The 20,167-nt window shown below is 40.2% G+C and overlaps 1 protein-coding gene across 2 annotated transcripts in view; it reads left to right on the top strand.

Annotated features, from left to right (window-relative positions):
• NUP205 (nucleoporin 205) overlaps positions 1–18,708 on the top strand; it is a 41,074-nt gene extending 22,366 nt beyond the window's left edge. For both annotated transcript variants that reach the window (XM_026053508.1, XM_026053509.1), the window contains 22 exons: positions 393–517; positions 919–1,033; positions 1,740–1,889; positions 3,043–3,117; positions 3,803–3,960; positions 4,903–4,983; positions 5,807–5,998; positions 7,635–7,905; positions 8,403–8,501; positions 9,574–9,722; positions 10,174–10,365; positions 10,586–10,707; positions 11,851–11,989; positions 12,192–12,318; positions 13,242–13,318; positions 13,598–13,726; positions 14,183–14,309; positions 14,990–15,156; positions 15,843–15,966; positions 16,825–16,953; positions 17,610–17,668; positions 18,397–18,708. In XM_026053508.1, the coding sequence (XP_025909293.1) occupies positions 393–517; positions 919–1,033; positions 1,740–1,889; positions 3,043–3,117; positions 3,803–3,960; positions 4,903–4,983; positions 5,807–5,998; positions 7,635–7,905; positions 8,403–8,501; positions 9,574–9,722; positions 10,174–10,365; positions 10,586–10,707; positions 11,851–11,989; positions 12,192–12,318; positions 13,242–13,318; positions 13,598–13,726; positions 14,183–14,309; positions 14,990–15,156; positions 15,843–15,966; positions 16,825–16,953; positions 17,610–17,668; positions 18,397–18,549 (2,960 nt within the window). In that variant the 3' untranslated portion in view covers positions 18,550–18,708. The remainder of the gene's footprint in view (positions 1–392; positions 518–918; positions 1,034–1,739; positions 1,890–3,042; positions 3,118–3,802; positions 3,961–4,902; positions 4,984–5,806; positions 5,999–7,634; positions 7,906–8,402; positions 8,502–9,573; positions 9,723–10,173; positions 10,366–10,585; positions 10,708–11,850; positions 11,990–12,191; positions 12,319–13,241; positions 13,319–13,597; positions 13,727–14,182; positions 14,310–14,989; positions 15,157–15,842; positions 15,967–16,824; positions 16,954–17,609; positions 17,669–18,396) is intronic.
• The last annotated feature ends 1,459 nt before the right edge of the window (positions 18,709–20,167 follow it).

The raw sequence follows: 20,167 nt of genomic DNA, 5'->3' as shown, positions 1-20,167 counted from the left end.
TGGACTAGATGGTCTTTAGAGGTCCTTTCCAACCTCAACCAGTCTGTGATAGTGTGATTCATCCAGTATATTTAAAAACCAAAGAAAAATAGCCAAAAAAAAAAGCAATTAAATCTCTTTATAGAGCTTTTTATGAGAGAAAACTCATAAATAAGTTGTAGCTGCATAATTTGTCCTTGTTTCATCAGTGGCTCAAAAGCCCACAGACTAGCTATAGAAGTTAAGGGGTTTTTTTTAACCTTTTTTTTTTTTTTTTCTGAAATACAGTTCCCCCTTTTAATTGATTCAGAAGAGTATTTCACAGATAGTACAGCACAAGACTTCAGCGTCTGTAATCCTGTATGCAGAAGCTGTGTTTGCAGAATTCTAGGGTATTGTTTTTGTATTTTAAGGTGTCCTGGGTTGTCCACGGACGTGTCTTCATGCTATTTTGAACATACTGGAGAAGGGTACTGAAACAAGGAATGGTCCCACAGCAGTCCGGGAATCTCCTCATCTTGCAGAGCTGTGTTATCAGGTATTCAGGTCCTACTGACCTTCAATCACATAATTATAAAGTTATGCAAAAAAAAAGAAATATGTGGAATCTAAATGAGAGTATGAGCATAATGTAAAATGGAARTCTTGGTGAACCTGAAGGTTGAAAAAGACTTTAAATGAGCTGGACAAGCAAAAAGCCATGAGCTCTCTAGGTGTCATGTGGGTGAATAGCCCTGCGCTGATAGTTTAATTTTATTAATTCAGTGTCTTTTGTATATGACTTATTCAGCCATGGAGAAGCCTAGTGGGAAACTTACTGAGTACAGGCAATATAATTTCAGCAGTGAAACAGTGTTATGCTTCATCTTATTTGCTGGTTTGCTGGTTTGTTTTTTAAATAAGTTCCAGAAATGGATGTCCACTGTTTTTGATTGTCAGGTGATTTATCAGTTGTGCGCTTGCTCTGACACGTCTGGTCCAACTATGAGGTATCTGAGGACAAGCCAGGATTTCCTATTCACTCAGTTGCAGTACTTGCCTTTTTCTATCAAAGGTAATTCTGAATAATAGATAGTATTTGCTTAAAATTGAATGTATCCTTTGAATCCCTAGGAATCATACAGAAAACATATGCAGCATTATTAAATGAAATTAATTACTCTGCTGATCATCTAATGTTGTGAAGCTTCTTTTTAGAAAGTTCATAGAATTAATGCTGGACTTTTTAAAAAATATATGCTAATTTTGAGCACCATCAAGTCTCTAGGAGCAAATCCTAATCTATATTTAAATTTTAATGTGGTTTTCTTAGATCGTGTYACAGGAGAAAATGTGTGTTTTTGAAAGCTAATAATGCCAATGCTAGTAAAAGCTAAAGAAATAGAGAGCTGGTGGTTGGAACCACTTGCATACTCACCTTCCCCCCCSCACTTTTTTAAGAATAATTTGAGATATTACTTGGCAGTGCATTAATTTTTAAGTTTAGATTTGCTTTTAGATGATTTGTTACATATCTTAAGACTCTAAATTAGATGAAGATAGAACATTGAGACTCCTAAAGGCCCCAGTTCAAGCCTGCTCAATCTCAGTCAAAGTTGGGGTTTATGTTGGGTAGRTGTCTGATGGTTTTTAGTGAGATTACAGTTGAGCGAGGCGTGACATTCTCTAAGAAGCCTTTTCAAGCATTGTTTTGTTTTTGAAGAAGAAGAAAGCAATATTTCTTTGGCTCACATTGTGGTTGTTGCCCTGCATCCGCGCAGAACACGAGATGTCGGCCTTGAACCAGATGTCGTGGCTGATGAAGACGGCGGCCATCGAGATGCGGGTGACGTCGCTGAACCGGCAGCGCTCGCACACGCAGCGGCTGCTCCACCTGCTGCTCGACGACTTGCCCGTGAAGCCGCTCCCGGGTAGGCGCGACGTGCTGGGAAGGAGGGCGGGCCTGAGCCCAGGCAGGGGAGGCTGCGCTGCCTGGAAGCCTTTTCCCCATGGGCTTGTGACTGTTCTTTTCTGTTTTGTGAGAACATTGGTGGTACTTGGTCCGGAATTGCCACTGGAGGGGTGGGAAGAGAGGTGATTGTGGGGGAATCCAAAGCAAAAGGGAAAATGGATCATGTTGCTGCTCATCGCTACTTCATCTTTTAAACAACTCAATGTATAGGCAATGATACACAAATAAACATTGTCCAGAGAGTAGGAAAACAAAAATCTTTTTTTTTTTTTTTTTTTTTAATAATGATAGAGCTATGAAAGATTTTGTTTTGGGATACTATCCTGATTTTTTTTTATGTTTCCAGCAAGTGGAGGGTCTTCACTGCTGGACAATTTTAGACAAAGTTTTCTTTCAGTCTTAGCTTTGAAGTCTTTCATATTTTCAAGCGTTATTTTCAAGCATATTTTCAAGCTAGAAGATAATTAATTTGGGTATTACCCAAATGATTTTATTATTTTATTTTATATTTTATATTATTTTGGTTAATTTAGGTATTGACACTGTATTACTACATAAATGATCTTTCATCATAATGTGACTTGTGATGAAAGACAGAAAAGAACAGAATTCCCAAATTTCAGGACAGAGTTGAAGTGAGGTAAAAGAAATACAAAATAATGGTAATAAAAAGGTTTACATGAGGAAAATAAATGGAAGAATTGTAATTGCAGATACTGTAATGGGCTGTGGCAGCATGGAAGTTTCCCTCATTTTTATAGAACTGAATGCTCTCCTCATCSTTGTGGGGACTTGACTACCAGAAACTGGGTCCAGACTGCCTAATGGTCTTAAGAGTGTTTGTCCAACTACAGTTGCTCATAACTGAGCTTTTATGGGGGTATTTAGGCATTGACAGTCTTGTCTAATCTGTAGTTAATAATTGGCTAAACTCTGCTAACGATGTTTTGTTTTCATTGTGCTGTTAGTCAGGGGTGTATTTGCATTAATGACTTGCACATGGGAGGATTGTCCATGTGTGCTCTCTCAGTCTTCTCTTTCAGTATTGATGTAGTAGTTGGGATTTCTTTTTGCCTGAGATTTTGTGATTAATTATGTTTCCTTGCCTTCAGCTGATGGTGAAGGAGGGATGGAGGATGAAAGTCGGTCAGTCAGCGGGTTTCTSCACTTTGACACTGCCTCCAAAGGTAAGCAGCCTGGCTGAGTGTCTGGTACCTGCCATTTAGGCTTGCCTGTGGAAGGGACGCTTGGAAAAAAAAAAGTAGACTTTCAAAACATTAACATGGGACCCTTACTTAATATGAAAAAAAAAAAAAAAGAGAGATAAAGGTAGTTAGAGTGAGTAGGAAGTACTGGACTGGAAAGGAAGACAGGAGAGTCTGTGTTTAAGCATCTGTAGAAGAGCAAAACRGGAGGTGACAGTCTGTACATTCACTGGTAACAGTAACCACAGTGACACTGTTGCTAAGACTGAATTTGTATTTTTATGGCAGAGAATTTAAAACCCAAATGAACCCAGAAATGCATTTTGATTATTTATAGAGCTTTTTAGGTCTGAACAAAACACCTGCATGGTTTTCTTTGAAAACCAGCCTGCTTTTATTTAGGATCCCAGATTTAGAATCTTGCATTTGTAAATACTGGGTTAATAGGAGAATAATAGTTTATAATAGAATCTGTTAAGAAYTTATTAAGAAATTATACAAAATTTCTTAAACTGTTCGTATAGATTGATAGCACTTTCTGAAGAGTTAATGTTTTCTTCTGAACTTTTTCCATGGAGATTTGGATTTATCAAGGTTAGGCTCCTGTTGTCAGTTGACTCTTCCTTTGATGTTTCTGAACACAATCTGAATTGATTTACATTCCCAGTACGCAGGAAGATCTTAAGTATCCTGGATTCAATCGACTTCGGTCAGGACATACCAGAGCCTTTGCAACTGGATTTCTTTGACAGAGTTCAAGTYGAGCAAGTCATGGCTAAGTGTGAGCAGAAGAATGCACGGGGGCAAGTGACCTGCAGCACTAAGGTGAGCTGTGGTCTGTGTTCTCAAGTTGCCATTCATATATCTTGGCATCTTGAGAATATTTTTTTTTTTTAAAGATCTTGAATAGTTTGAAGACTTCAAATAATATTTTGAAACTTGTCTTCCCCTAAAGAATGTTGCTATTTCAGATAGGTTTATAATTTGTCTTTCTCCATACAAACTGTTTGGTTAACTTACTTTTTCTTCTGTCTTTCACACATTGATTTCTCATTTGTTCCAGACTGATAATCAGTTCAAGGACTTTCAGGAAGTACTTTCTATTCTAACTGTTTTTCCCATTTCAAAATTCCTAAGTAATATTCCAAAATATCTTCTCCTTCATATATTTCATGCGTGTTGTGGTGCTGAACTGTGTGTACTGTAGTAATTCTTTAAAGTTGCAATTAAGATAGTGGCACATTATGTTAGGTATAAATATGCATTAGCACATACATATAGCAAATAGTCCTGAAATTTTTGATCTGAAAGACAAGAGATCTGAAAGAGTAGGAGCAGAGTACAATGTAGAAGTGAAATGATCTTAATAGCGATAAGAACACAGCTATTGCATTACAGTAACCAGTAACCATTTCACATTGTAAAATATTTTTTTAGTCTTTAGAAGAAACAAATTCTTATTTCTGCCCAAGTGGAGATTTGAAGAGGAGAAGGTTATGGTGTTTGAGAAGAATTGATGAAGGTATAGGGCTACTTGGGACCAGGAGAGAAGGAAGCGAAAGCATGCAAAAAGAAAAAGTGCAGTGAGAGAGACTGGGCAACTAAAGTACTGCAATTAGAAAGTAAAACAGAACCTTTAAAATGAAAAAAAAATCACTTGGAATTTCAGTCGCTTCTGTTATGATAAAGTAATCTCAAAACCCCTCAAGGAGGGACAAATACACTTTCCTGGTGATTAATGGCTTGCTTTTACCTTTTCAATTCCAGCATCTTCACAGAGTTTTGATTGCAGAAGTCAACTCCCTTCAAGGAATGGCAGCAATAGGCCAGAGGCCCTTACTTATGGAGGTGAGGATAGGAAAATAAATTACTGTGCTTGTTCTTGATGGTTTTCATAAACCATCAAGCAATATGCATTACAATGAAAGTTTGTGGATTTGAGCCCTCAAGTTTGAATTAGTCATTTCTTAATTAAAACATTAAATTATTTAGTCATAGAAACTATTACTTAGCTTACTGCTCTTGAAACAATAGAACTGGAGAGTGTTTTCTTTTTTCTWTGATGCTTTTACCTCTGCATCACCTGCAACAATTGCAGCTTCCACGCTCCTGGACAAAGAGGTAGGACATGCTATCAACAGTCCAGTGTGTAACAGAAAAATTGGTCATGCTGATTTTCTCAGAAAGGATATTATTTTATACCTCTTTTCCTCTACCTAGCTCTAGTTTCCCTKCCTCTGAAGGAATGTTTTTTTTCTGAGGTTCCTACAATTTTTAAACTTTTTTGAATCTGCTAAATGGACTAGTAAATTTTTTGATAGAGAAGTGACTCATTCTAAAATGTCAAGAAAATGTGTAAATAGCTTGTTCTCAATTGCTTTTAAAATTCTGAATTTAAAGCATACATTAAAGAAAGATTTTCCCTCATTAAAACTGTTCTGTCGTGGGCTTGAAACATTCACAGTGAAAAGACCACGCAAAAAGCAGCTCAGAAATGGATTTGCCAGTCTGGTTGAAATGATTAGGAGCAGCCAGTTTCTGATAAACTGAAGATGTGCTGCTTATTTTTCCAAGACTGTTGCTGGCGGAAAAGATTTGTCATCCTGATACATCTTTGTTATCAGCTTCTCTTCCTGTTCCCTAACTCCCTTGCTTTGTCCCGGGCCCTTAGGAGATCAACACTATCCTGCAGTACGTGCTGGAGCGGAACAAGCTGCTGCAGTGCCTCCATGCCAAGAGGCACGCGCTGGAGTCATGGAGGCAGCTCGTGGAAATTATACTCACTGCCTGCCCCCAGGATCTCATTCAAGCTGAGGACAGGCAGCTCATCATTCGTGATCTCTTGCAAGATGTGCATGACAAGGTAATGCTCTCCTGGAAGCCACTGTGTTTTTGTATCAAAGGGAGATTAGTTGTCAAGTAACATTCTCGGTTGAAATCCAGAAGTGTCTGTTTCCATTTAGTTTTTAATTTGCTGTTTTCCGATCGCTGATTGGCTAAAACTTTAATGTGTTGGGGACAAAAGGGGTATTCTGTATTTTTTGCATGTCTGTTGTCAAACTATAAACCATATATTGACAGATTTCAAAAATATTGCGGTATAATCGAGTATGGTGATAGTCTGGAAAGGTTCTGTGAGAAGGATGCAGGTAATGTTGAGAAGAAACATGGAACAAATCACTGAGGAGAAGGCAGCAAAGAGCACTGCGTTGGTTCATGTAGTGCATTTAGATGATTCACTGCAGATCCTACCACTGCTTCGTAGGAAAAAATAAAAGGTTGAATGAAGCATTATCGTAGAACATGCAAAGATGTTTGTAATTGGGGAGGCTTCTGGAAATGAGAGGATCTGCTTTGTCTTAAAATATCAGAAGCCTTAAGTGCTGCACTTAACACTCCTACGACTGTGTGAGTTACAGTCATAATTTTTAAGACAAACTAGACAGTTACTAGTGACTGAGTCATTCTTAAAGACAAAATGTAATAAAGAATCCTTGTATTGTTTAGACTGATGGATCTTCTTTGTATATATATATGCTGTATGTATATATATAAGGTGTATATATATGACATGTATATACATATATAATTTTATTGTAAGAGGAATTTTGTATGTGGCTCTTCTGATTAAGCTGGATATTGAAAAGTATGTATTTAGATTTTTCAAAGAAGAGGTAACTTAGGGGGCTTTCTGTTGTAGTTTTCATTGTTTTCTTTTTTCCTCTATAAATATTGTAAAGGTAACTTTCTTAGTTGRATTGTTAGTTGAATGTTTGGGCTTTATGTGAATAAAATTAGAATTTGGGAACCTAGGGAGGCCTCTACTGGCCAAAGCAATTTGTTTGATTTCTAAGCAGAGGATTCAGGGTCTAAGCATTTTAAAAGGAAACTGAAAGAGATTGTGTTCCCAAATGAACAAAAATTCACTAAAACAATGCAGAAAACTATTGCATTGATCAACTGTATATGCTTAAAAGAAAAGTTCTTTGGTCATTAGCACTTTTGATACCAGGTTTACTGTTTAAATGATGATGTGAACTAAAATAGGGTGTGCTAACTTGGCTCTAGCGTTTCTCCCCACCTCCTTAAAGCTTCTTTGGTGCTGTTCTTTGCAAGGAAAGTCTTTATTTTTAAATATCTATAAAGCTAAGTGTGTGTTGGTTGTTCTTTCTCTAGTTCATTTTTGAGTATTTTAGAAGCAAATAAATGTTAGCACCTCTGGCATTTTCATTCCCTTGCTCACACTGAAATCTATTTCATTCCTACAAGCCATGGCTTGTAGGAATAATGACCAGAAGGCTAATGGGCTTCTCAATTAAAATGGGTTCCACTCTTCTTCCGGGGTGTGTTTCATGACTCTACTGGTTTTAATCCCTTTAAAATAAGGCCTTTTTCATTATTTTCTTCTGTATATGTGAATGAGATAGTTGAGGCAGGTTACGTAATTGCCTTAACATCCTGTGAAATGACACTTATTTTTTGCATTCTTCTGTGCTAAGATCTTGGATGATGATGCAGCCCAGGAGCTGATGCCGGTGGTGGCGGGCGCTGTGTTCACGCTGAGCGCCCACCTGAGCCAGTCAGTGAGGACGGAGCAGAAGCAGCCGCTTGTGGTCCCTGTGCCAGGGCAGTCCCAGTACGTCCTGATGCTCGATGGCTCTTTCACCTCATCCCCCGGCTCCGAGGGCATTTCCATGGGCTTYGCTTCCATCGGGGACTCCTCCCTCCACATCATCTTGAAGAAGCTGCTGGACTTCATTATGAAAACAGGTACGTGCAACTATTTGCTCTGTGCTTGTGTCTGTATGTGAGTGAATTCTAACAGCCAGGAGGTGGAAAGATGCACTGAATTGCTTCCCATTACTGAGTTGTTTTTTTTTTAAATCCAGGCAATTCTGTGCATCTCCTGTGACTGCCATAGATACCTCTATAAGCTCTGTTACTAACAAAAACAGATGTAATAAGACCATATTCTTTCCTTTTCTGTTATTTTTTCATCTAAATTGCAGTTAAAATAGAGGTGTATGGTATAAATAGCCATAAAATGAATTTCAGGTTGCCATTATTGCCCTATTTATAGAGTGTAAACTTTCTGTCTTTACTGTCATAACTACATTTTTATACAAACAGTAGAGCTCTGCTTTATCAAAACTATTTGATTATTTTTGCYAACACTGGTATAGGAGAGCTAACTTAAGAGTCATTGGAAGACAGTGTTAGGGACTTTAAGGCCACTTGGTTCTGATGATGAATATTTTTATGAGCAGGTGGTGGCTTCCAGAGAGTGAGGACGCACCTTTATGGATCACTGCTTTACTATTTACAGATTGCCCAGAGACCAGATGAACCAGACACTTTAGAAGCAGGTATGGTGCAATTTTGGGGGTGGGGAGAAGAACAAAAAATCTGTTGTTAAACCCAGAATTACAGGTACAGTTTAGGGATGCTGAATTATCTCTTGGAAGTAGGGAGATAATGTAGATAGAATCCATCTTCTTCCAGGAGCACCTGAAATTACTCCCTTCTAATGATGCAAATCTTCCCCTCTTCTGAACTGTCGAATTACATGTGTATTATAGATGTGTATGTTCTAGGTGGGAATATGAAGTCCTGACCTCCAGCACTGAAGAAGACAGGTAGTTTGAGTCCGTTGAAGAAGTTACACATAGAATGACAAAATTATCAAGAGACTGGGGGTTACATGGACCCACTCTAGGACAGTTGTAGCTGTAGAAATACAGTGCCCGCCACCATGGCACAGTGGTGGTGTTAGATAAACTTCAAAGAGTCTTTCACATTCTTTCTATTTATTCAGCTGAAGAGCCCTAGGAAAAGGAAACAAAAGAACTAAATGTGTTTTCCAAGCCRCTTAGATCTGCTGCTAAGCTGCCAAGATTGCTTATGGTGAATATTAGAGTCTCTCTTTATTAATGGCCTCAATACTGGCCTCATCAGCATTTCAGAAAACAGACATGGGTCGAGTGCTCGTGCGTGCAGCCTCTCACTGCTGTTGTTTAATTGACTTTTGGAACTGCAGCCGTGAAGCCACTGCTGAAGTTGTTGTGATCCCTTTATAGCTTCCTTCGGATTTGGCGCTTTCCCACTGAAATCACCTTGTCTACCTCCTCTCAGGCTGAGTGTTTTGCTCCCAGTGGAAGTTGTTAAGCTTAGTAGGTTTTCTCAATTGCATGTATAGTGTCTTAGAATAAATTTTAAGCAGATGGTTTACATGGTTGGTGCAGATGTTCAGGTGGGTGCCTTTTTGCCTTCTGGCTTGTGAGTCACGTTTAGCAAGGAACAGTTTTGCCAGGGAGACATTTGCACTTCAGATGTTTTTGCTTGTGATRTCTCTTTTTCTCAGCGTTACTATACCTAAGTGAATGCACGACAGTTGGTCTTTCCATTTTTCGTTATTTTTGTTTTGCTTGCCTTTTGCAGCTAAGAAAACAATGTGGGAACGTCTGACAGCTCCTGAAGATGCCTTCAGTAAATTGCAGCGTGAAAACATGGCAATTATTGAGAGCTACGGGGCAGCCCTCATGGAGGTGGTGTGTCGGGATGCCTGTGATGGTCATGAGATTGGCCGGGTAAAATATCTATCCTTTTGTAGTCGCTGTTTTGCCTCATTCGTAAAGCACTTTGCCAGTGTGCAGAGAGTGAGTCTTCATCTTACAAAATAAGAATTTTTAGGTATATACCTCTTCACCTGAACTTTCTTCTGCCCTTCTACATTTCCTCCAATGTGGTGAACAACTCAGACATACATAACAATATATTCATTGTTTTTCAAGAAAAAGCTAAATGGCCACTTGTTTAAAAWTAAGAACATTTTAGAAGGTCAGAAAAGTGTAAAGTAGTCGCAAAATAAAAGATGGTGCTTTTAGYATAAAAAAGTATTCTACTTTTAAGAAGCTGCTAGAAGCAACTTTTTCACCTTTTGTGTTAGGCATTTATAAGAGATCTCATCCATCTCAGTGTTAGATTTAGTTGATTCTCTTTGGGGTTTTGACTTCTTTTTCCTTTCCCGCGCGGTGGCAGATGCTGGCGCTGGCGTTGCTCGACCGCATCGTGTCGGTGGACAAGCAGCAGCAGTGGCTCTTGTACCTGTCCAACAGCGGCTACCTCAAGGTGCTCGTGGACAGCCTCGCAGACGACGACGTGACGCTTCAGAGCCTGCTTTCACCGCAGCCCCCTCTGCTTAAGGCCCTCTATACCTACGAGTCCAAAATGGTAAGAGCCCGTCAGGGACAAGACTCTGTTGCCTTTCAATCAAAGTTGCCTGTCAGTGCTTTGGCGGTGATTGCACTCAAAGGTGTTTGTTAAATAATGCTTATTTAGCAGATAGTTAGATGATAGTTTCACAAAAAGTGCTGCGAAGAGCAGGAGATGAAACCATCAAGGAAATCTTACTATTGCTCTCTGTTGCTTTCCCTTCTCCACGGTGCCCTAGGCCTTCCTCACCAGAGTGGCCAAGAGCCAGCAAGGGGCCTTGGAGCTCCTGCGCTCCGGCGTGATCGTGCGGCTGGCCCAGTGCCAGGTCTATGACATGCGGCCAGAAACGGACCCGCAAGGGTAAGTGGTGGCTCCCTCGCTGCTTTTGGAACTGTGGTGCAGTCTCGACAGTGGCTCTGTAGCCTCAAGGCGTTCATGTAAATATTTGCTTATATATTATTTGCTTTTTTGCCTGCATATTCTTTGCTTTTGTTGAACCTCTCAGTACTGTTGTTTAAAATTACCTTTTATTGACTGAAAATTTCTGGATCAGTGAGTGTGAAAATGTACTTTTATGTCCAGTTAACTGTAGAATGTAAAACCTTTCTTTTGTCTCATTTCTTATAAATGTAGCTCTTGTATTTTTGTTTCTTTCATTTTTAATTCAATTATTAGTTGCTGAAATCTTCAGTAGCTAAATGTAATGTCTGAGAAACAGTCTCTGCTGTAAATTTCTGTGTTGTTTCTGTGCTGTGTGGAGTTCATCTTCCCTCGTAAGGCGCTAAAGATATAGCAGTGACATCAACATAGATTCAAATAATTTCAAAATCTGGGAACAGTCTCACAGCCATATCCTGCTTGACAAGGTTCATGAGGTTTTGCAGTACTCTTAGTTAATGGGATGACTGAGAGAAGRTCACAAAGAAATTGCATTATTAGGGGAAATCACTGTGGTTAATAGTTATTTTCACACCTCAGTCCTCAGCTTAACTACACAGTTCTTTGACATGGTAGGGGTTGAAACATTTGAAAAATGAGACAAGTACTTTGTTTAAAAGAGCCAGTTGGTATATGAATAAGATAGTGGCTTGTTTTGCTTACAAGGAGATTGTAGAGGACTGCACTTATCAGTGGCTTTAGAATTAATTGTACTGCTTCCTAAAATATTTGGGAAGATTTATTTTTACATTAGGATTAGTAAAGAAGGGAGATGTGCTATCTCTGCCTCAAAGTAATCTAATTTAATGTAGTGTAGCACAAAGAAGCAATTTTCTGTGTGTAGAGAAAAATCTCTGACAGCAACCTTTTAGGTAAATTGCAAGAGCAATTGTATCCTAAATGTGTTATTTCATTCTCATTGTAAGCACAGCTTAACTACAGACCTATTACTGAAATAGGAAAGTCTGCAGATCCCAGAGCACGCCTGTAGGATGAGGCTCTGCTTTGCTGCCGGGCTRCAGGTTTCTTGCACCATTAAGTTTCTTCTCTTTTTCACCTCRTCAGGATGTTTGGCATGAGGGAGCCTCCCCTCTTCATTCCCGCTCCGGTGGAGCGCTATCGGCAGATTCTTCTCCCAGCTCTCCAGCTGTGCCAGGTGATCCTCACGTCCAGCATGGCACAACACCTGCAAGCAGCAGGACAGGTAAGTTCCAAAAAATAACAAAGTACTCTCGTTACTGTCTGTTCAACCAAACTGTACATCACCTTGCTCTGTCAGTAAGATCTTTCTTTAATAACATTTTCTCTGGTATGAGAAATTAATGTTCCCACAAAAGTCATTGGCTCTGTTTTACACCCTGCTAATTTTTCAGTCACTCATTTGCCTTTTTCTTCCTGTTGTGCAGGTGTTGCAGTTTCTAATTTCCCATTCAGATACTATCCAGGCAATCCTTAGGTGTCAAGATGTTAGTGCTGGGTCTCTCCAGGAACTGGCCTCCCTAACAGGAATAATCAGCAAGGCAGCTTTGCCTGGTAGGAATTACAATTCTAAAATCTCTACCCATTTGAATGAATCTGAGTTTCATTTCTTTAAATGACATATACTGGAATATCTGTTACATATAGAATTTTTTTGAGATCTTCAGCTCTGYGAAAATAGAGAAATATTAAATAATGGTTCTTGAAGCAAGTAGAGTGGCTTTGTAGAGGCTGCAGTGCTTATATTTTCCTTATCCTATCTGAAATAAATACTTTTTGTCTTCGAGGTGACTTAAAAGTAGTAGTGTGGAAAATGCATGYGATATCTTCAAAGAGATTTTTTAATTCAGTGAATTCTTAAATTAAGGAATCGTTTAAGACAGAAAATCGTTTGCATACCTATTATCCTTGTCACTATTAATGTTTTCTACATTTCAGTTTATTAAAAAATCTTCCAGAGATTTTCTTCTTACAGAGAAGCACTATAGAGTAGCCTAGTGGCATTTCTCTTGAGTGACTTATCTTTATATAAAGGATTAATTGTTACTGTGATGGATCTAGTGATTTCTTCTGGATGCTGGCAGTCTTGCTAACCATATCAAAACCACTTCTCTATATTGACCATGTAGCTTTCCTTGTTCAGGAGGGATGTCTGACTACAAGAGAGGAATATAGAGCTATAAGTCATGGCTAAAGTTTGTTTGCTTACGGTGTAAAGTGCTTTGCCCAACTGCCTCTTCTGTGTCTGCTGCCTCTCCTCAGCAGAGCAGGGAGCTACAGGCTCACGTGCATCTCTTAGGAACTGCGTTTAGATCTGGACACTTCTTTCTAAATAGCTGTGCCAAAATACAATGTGATAGAACTTGTATATATGACTGGGAATTTTCTCATCAACTCTCGTACTCAACTGCCTATAAAAAATATAAATCTGGATTATTTTGAAAAACAGTTAACTTAATGTCTGTATATTTTATTAGGAGTGCTAGGTGAGCTGGACATTGATGTTAACGAAGGGACACAGATGGAGCTTCAAGGACATATAGGCCGATTTCAGGTAATAAAGCTGTACATTTAACACATGTTCTTTTGGAATTATTCATATAGATGAGAGTTTCATCCTGGTTTCATACTCTGAATAGTTGCAGTTATGCAATTTATATTATTTAATTGATAACTGATTTAATTGATAATTAATATTTGATATTATATGTTTAGAGGTTTGACTGTGTTTGGGATTTCTATTAATAAATATGTATCACTTCTTTTCAAAATGGAAAGAAACATACACTTCCTTTGCTGAGGTTCTGATAAAAACGTTGGTCTCTCACAACAGCGCCAGTGTTTAGGACTCCTGAGCCGCTTTGGAGGTTCAGATAAACTGCGTCAGTTTAAACTGCAAGAAGATAACGCCGAGGSAGACAGAATGAACAAGAGGGATGAGATTGAGCTGGCCATGCAGCAGGTGAGGAAACAAGCTGCTGACGCCTTCAGCCTCCAATAGTGGCGTTGCAGCTGGCATGCTGATTTCTTCAGTCCCCTTACTCTTACTCACATGATTTTAGGGAAGTAAGACTCTGTACAGTCCATGTTTGGAAAGAACCCACATTTTGGATCTGTTTAAATCTTGAAAATTTGGTTAATTATATTTGCATTAGCAACCATTTCAATTTATTTCTAAAGTCTATCAATTTTGGAGTTTGATTCTTAACAGTAAGTGAAATCAGGCTACAGAGAGCAACAGACATCAGGAAGTTAGAGGCAAAGGGGAGTTAAAATTTCTGGAAATTGTAGCTAGCAAGTTCGGAAAAGTAGCCTAACATTCTAGGGAGAAGAGACAGAGCAAAAAATATTTTTTATTGACATATATCCATTTTCTATTGAACACTGCACACTATTTATTAATTTATTTCTTTACTAGATCTGTGCCAATGTGATGGAATACTGCGAGTCGCTTATGCTGCAGAGTGCCCCCACGTTTCAGCACACTGTTTGCCTGTTTACACCCAGCCTGTCAGAGTCCACCAACAGAGATGGGTCTCGTCAAGGTGAGTTTCTTCTGGCTCACTCTTTTATGACACTGAATGGTGACATTGGGGCTAGTAAAAAGGAATGTATCAGAGGCTGTAGTTTCATAAACACTGTGGCAGTCTCATGGCTACCTTAGACTGACCTTAGGCTGAAATAAATGCTCATGGAGACTTGCGCTAAGGCAAATCAGGAAACTAAGCCAAGTTAAAACAAATGTGGTCTAAAGCAGGCTGCTCCTTACAGCCTCAGAAACACWTGTAGAAGTTCAAGAAGGTGGATGTAAATAACTAGCATAAATTGGAGTAAAGGGAAGGTGATTTTTTTTTCCATTTTCAGCAGCTATGCTAGACTGAACCATGTGAAACTAGGGCTACATTTTTGACACTCAAGATGCATTTTGTTGCTTACTGGAAGTTTACGGTGTGCTGTGATGCAGCTGAGTGGTGGAGGCGCATACCCAGCATGTCAGCTGTGGCTGGTGGCCTGCAGAGGTTTCATGTGCTACCCTGACTGCCCTCTCCTCCTGCTGCCTCAGAACTTTGCTTGCAGACTTTCATTGCTATTGCTTCTGCACAGAAATAAACGTGTCAGTGCGTCTCTGTCTTTGACTAATCAGTGCCAGAGAGGATACCTTACTGATTTGTTTGTTTGTTTTTAATTAAATAGTGATTTATTGCAACTTGCTGCTTTTTTCTAGACACWCAGGCGCCCGTGGTGCCGTACTGGCGCCTGCCCGGGCTGGGCATCATCGTCTACCTGCTGAAGCAGAGCACTAGCGACTTCTTCACTTACTACGACAGCCATCGCCAGAGCGTCAACAAGCTGCAAAACGTGGAGCAGCTCCCGCCAGATGAAATAAAAGAGGTAACAGTTCTGCTCACTCGGCAGGTTTTATCCTGAAGAGGTAATGGTATCTGATGGATTATCTGTGTAGGTGGAGGCAAAGCCTCAGTAGAGATCCCAGAGCGTCTTAGGAAAGGAAATGGTCGCAGGTCACGTGCATTTTCCTTTCTCYTGTTGATAAAAAGATCCTAGTAAAGGGTGATTTAAAATCTAGGAGAAAATATTAGGCTTAGTTTTGTCACAGATATGATTCAATACTGGAAAATGTTGCTGACACTTTGGCACTGCTCATCGTTTATCTTTCTTGAATAAATAGATATAACATGTACAGCCTGAGTAGCTGAAAATTTTCTGTCAGTTTTTGCCAAGATGAAGGAGTTACAGAGGGAACGGATAGTTTACATGGAAGATGATGACTGTGGTGCTACCGGAATGAACTAATAAACTGATTAAGATCCTAAGTGAACTTGCTAGAAAAGATCTTTTCTTTGCTAGAAAATCTGCTTGGGATTACATTTAATTTCTTCTTTAATTTCTTTTAATTCTTTATTTTTTTTTTTATCAGTGAAGTTATCTGAGTTAAAATCRAGAGTGCACCAGTTTGGGGAAGTAGTAGCTGACAGGGCTATTAATAAGTAATTTTATTTGGTTGTTTTAACACCTTGTTCTGGTTCGCTGCAGTTTCCCCTTTCTCTTTTGTACCACAGCTGTGTCAGTCAGTTATGCCAGCTGGCGTGGACAAAATCTCCACTGCCCAGAAATACATCTTGGCAAGACGGCGCCTCGTGAAGCTCATAAACAACCGGGCCAAGCTGCTCTCTCTCTGTTCCTGTATCCTTCGACAAGGGAAATAACTCCCAAGACAGTGCTCTAGGAAAACAGAGAAATAGGATCAGGTGCTTTTTACTTACAGTTAGGYTGCTCACCACTTCGAAAACAGACTTTTTGTAGAGGGGACTTGGCAATATTGGTAGTTAAGTTAGTGACAGAGAGTTATTCTGATGTTGTAAGTATTTTCAATTTACTACAATGACTGCAAGAAGAGTGGTCATTTCCATCCTAYAGGCCCTGCCAGGACATTTGACAGCATTATGCTCAGGGAGGCATCACAGCCCAGCTAGTAAGTTTAATATCCAGGGCCACTTACATGTGTCTACGAGGGTGGTGCAAGAACTTGGGGGTGCCTCTTAGAGCAGCTGGAGTCAACAGCACCTTTGCTCAGTCCTGCAAACATGAGTAGTTTGATGGAGATAACTTGTCACGCACAAATCGCTGCCTGTAGATTTTCCTTTGAAAATGAAAGTTTTAGGAACTTCAGGAAAGATGTGCCCTTGCAGATATATCTGTTGTAGCTTAAGGTATCACTGCCACCCCCGGCTTTATCACCTCCTCTTTAATTCACAGCCTTGGTAACRACATCACAAATCTGTTTGGAGAGCACTTGTACGCTTGCTCGAGTGCAGGGTGCTGCAGGACGAGCAGCAGTCGTTTGAACCACCGCAGCCAGCACTGCACAGTGCAGGTCGCCCATTGCCACCTTTGCTTCAGCAGCACGGGGGGAAGCTTCTGCCCGGAGGGGTGACATCTCCAGCTGCTTCTTCAGAGTGGTTGTGCAAATAGCTCCTTTAGAAAGAGCACAGTGTAAAGGCAACAAGYTTAGACTCCTTCACTCCAGGTGTGTGTCTGCAGATATCATAGAAACGTGTCTCTTCATTCTGTGGCGTCACCTGGAGCACTATCTGCTGCACTGCACGCCCACGGATTCCCAGGACTCGCTGCTGTCCTCTAGGACATCATTTAAGAAAGGAAGGCTGCAAGGTAACAGTTCTCCAGTATCAGGGTGCCTTTGAATAGCTTCTCATAGCTAAAGGAAAACTGTTTTGCTGCTATGAATATTTTGCAATTTATATTTAACAAGATTTTATTTAGATTTGGACATACCATGGATTTTCCCCTGGAGTTCTGGAAATCCTCCAAGTATTGTTGACAGACAGACCTTGGGCTTCTTATTTATTATGCATAATCTCCAAAGAAAAGTGTAAAAAATGTTTTTTATTTCTCTTTTCCCAATAGGTGAAGTCAAGTGATAGAACTAGATCAGTGATGAAAAACAATGCATGTGAAAATATTTTTAATAGAATTATCTCAGATGAAATTAAGAGCTAAAATGAAGACTAGTGTTCTTTGAAAGAATTTCTAGAATTGCAGGCCCTGTGCTTCACCAAAAGATTTTAATGCTGTTGAATTTTGGTAAAAAGAAATAGGAATAGAGGTAAACTCAAAAGGTAGTCTGAGAATGAGCCTTTTAGTCTGATGATTAGAGAGAATRTGTTAAGTTGAAGAAAAAGAAACTGTTTCCATTTCTGATAATGTGAAGGTATATGTTTAAAACTCGTCTTATAATTTGATGTGGAGATTATGACGTTGCATAGCCAATATAATTTCTCATTTCTTGCTGTGATCTTTTGGTTCAGAGCCGAACTTGGATTTCAGCAGTGGTCTGAATCGAGTGAGCCAGCATGACATAGATCAGGTGGGTGTCACTTGCTGGAAGTTCAGCATGTTAATTGTACACGTTAAAGTGCATGTTAATTGGACAGGGAGAGCCAGCAGGAAAAAAAAAAATCTATTAATAAACATCATTTTTGGCAGTGCTAGCATTTCTACTCCTATTTTTGCATGAAAAAATTGGGCTCAACAACCTGCTTATTCTCAAGTACCATTCTTAATTATCCTAAACGGTAAAATCAGATCTATGTGTTTTTTATGATGTAGTTTCTGTCTTCATTTCGTTTGTTTTAAAGTAAAATGCCTAGTAACATGCTAAAATACTTAGAACATGATTGATTTTCCTSAATAGGCAAGTATGTATTAATGAAAAAATGTTGATATAAGAACATGGAGTCCTTAAAAGACTACAGAAACTTTGACTGGAATGGCTGTAGCTGAAAAAGTCAAGTTACAGAGAGTGTTTAATTCCTCCAATACTTGCAGAGATTGCGAAGCTGTAATATGTGGTTAAGCCCCAAATGCTTTGAGTGACCCCACAACATCTGTAGCAATGCTCTTCGTTAATGCGATTTAAGAAAGAAACATAGGAGAAGAATGCAAGTAGTATTTACTAGGGGAAACAGAAAGAGCATATACTTCTGAAAGCAGCTGAAAGAAGAATAATGCCCTGGGTAGCTGGGGATATATAAGAGGACATTTTAGAAATGGAAGGCTTTGTRTTGTTCACTGCAGCAAATCTCTGCTTTTCAGCTTCAGATTGAAGCCGCCAACAGTTTTGGTGAATCTCTGCAGAAGAAGCTCCTGGACATAGAAGGGCTGTATTCTAAGGTTCGCTCACGCTACACCTTTATTCAAGCTCTCGTTAGACGTATCCGTGGTCTCCTAAGGATATCAAGGACCTAAATGACTCTTAGACTTGTTGCTTGCCCCTTGAAACAATGCACATGGGGAAGGCTTTCCAGATCATTGGATTTTCTAGAAAATACGTTTTCTAAATAATGTGCAAAAATATTTTGTTACTTTTTTTTTCTTACTTCCAATCGATCAGTTTTGTGTATTCTTTGCTACTGCTCCCAAATTGACAGTAAAAAATAAAGAATTGTTTTGAAATGTGTTATGATTAATGTAAAACTTCATGCAAGAAAGAATTCTCGTGGAGGATATAAAGGAGGCAAAGGAAGGAAGTTCTGCAGTGTGATAGCATCACRTCCATGGATGTTTCAGAGAAAGCTCCAAAGGTCTGGGTTGGCTCATGCTCTTCATGCTCCACACAGATGTGATGAAAACGTGTTTCAGGTCTCGGCACTTGCAGGCAGGGTATGCCGGCTCCCTGCAGTATGGATTCTATATGAAAGGACATTTTGTYTTGTGAAGCTCCTTGTTTCTGCATCCCTTYCTCCTTTTTATTTTTATTTATTTTTTTTCTGAGTACAAGTTTCCTCCCTTTATATAATTTTAGATACGGAAAAAAACCAAAGGGCAGGGAGGGGAGGAGGGTGGCATGGAAGGGAATTTTCCCTTAGGCAGGGAAAATCTGGGACTCTACKGGGTTGACTCTTCCAGCGTGGAGGAGCAAAGGGCCAGAACAGGGGTACAAAGACGGCACAAAATGCACGAGGAGGGAGCGAACCTSCCCGAGCGGTGCCTTGTTGCTGCAGTTACGGGTTATTCTCCAAAGAGACTTTGATTCTGATGTAAAGAGAGCGATGTAAAGAGAGCGATGCAACCACTGCCTCCGTACCGTGCAGTTTGCTGYATTTCACTCTTATTACACTGTCTCTCCTTAAAGCTTCACTCCATGTGTGCACTGTAAATTCTCTCATGAATTTTCTTTTCTTTTTTTAGATAATTTTGTGTTTATTCATGAAATTCATATTTCATGAATACAACTCCCTTCTTTGCGGGCTGATTCTAGGCCTGCTGTCGGGTGATGGTTTGTTAGACCCCGCATCAGAACAGCCGGGTACTCATGGTTTACAAGGCCACGTTGTGGGCGTTGGTTCTCAACGGTTTCCTGTGGGCTCCCGCTCTGTGGCAATCCGGAGAGGATGCACAGAGCCGTTCTAGGGACGCTGCCGTTACCGGCGGGAGCTAACGCATTAACGCCACTAACGGCGGCAGCTACGGCCCGCCCTGCCTGCCCGTGCCGCTCCCCTGCAGCTCCCACGCGCCCCCGGCGCTGGGCACGGACACTCGTGGCGTTTTTCATTTTTTCTTTTCTTTTTYTAARTGTATTTTAATACGGAAAGGGGGTTTCGCTCGTTTTTATAGGGGCGCTTTGCGCTCGCGGGCCGCGGGGAAGCAGCAGCGCCGCTTCGGGGGTGGGTGAGGGCCGGAACGGCGGCGGGCCCCGACCCGGTCCCGGTCCCCGTTCCGGTCCCGGTCCCGGTCCCGCCCCGCGCCCGCCCCTTCCGCAGCACTGCCCTTTCCGCGCCGCACATTCGCCGCGCTTCAGCCCAGCTTATTTTCTTTATCATTTCTATTAATATCCTTTTTTTTTTTTTTTTTTTTTTTTCTGTTT

This window comes from Nothoprocta perdicaria, unplaced genomic scaffold, assembly GCF_003342845.1.
Source record: "Nothoprocta perdicaria isolate Ctin4 unplaced genomic scaffold, notPer1 scaffold_116, whole genome shotgun sequence".
NCBI lineage: Eukaryota > Metazoa > Chordata > Aves > Tinamiformes > Tinamidae > Nothoprocta > Nothoprocta perdicaria.
This window is presented reverse-complemented; position numbering and strand designations above follow the sequence as displayed.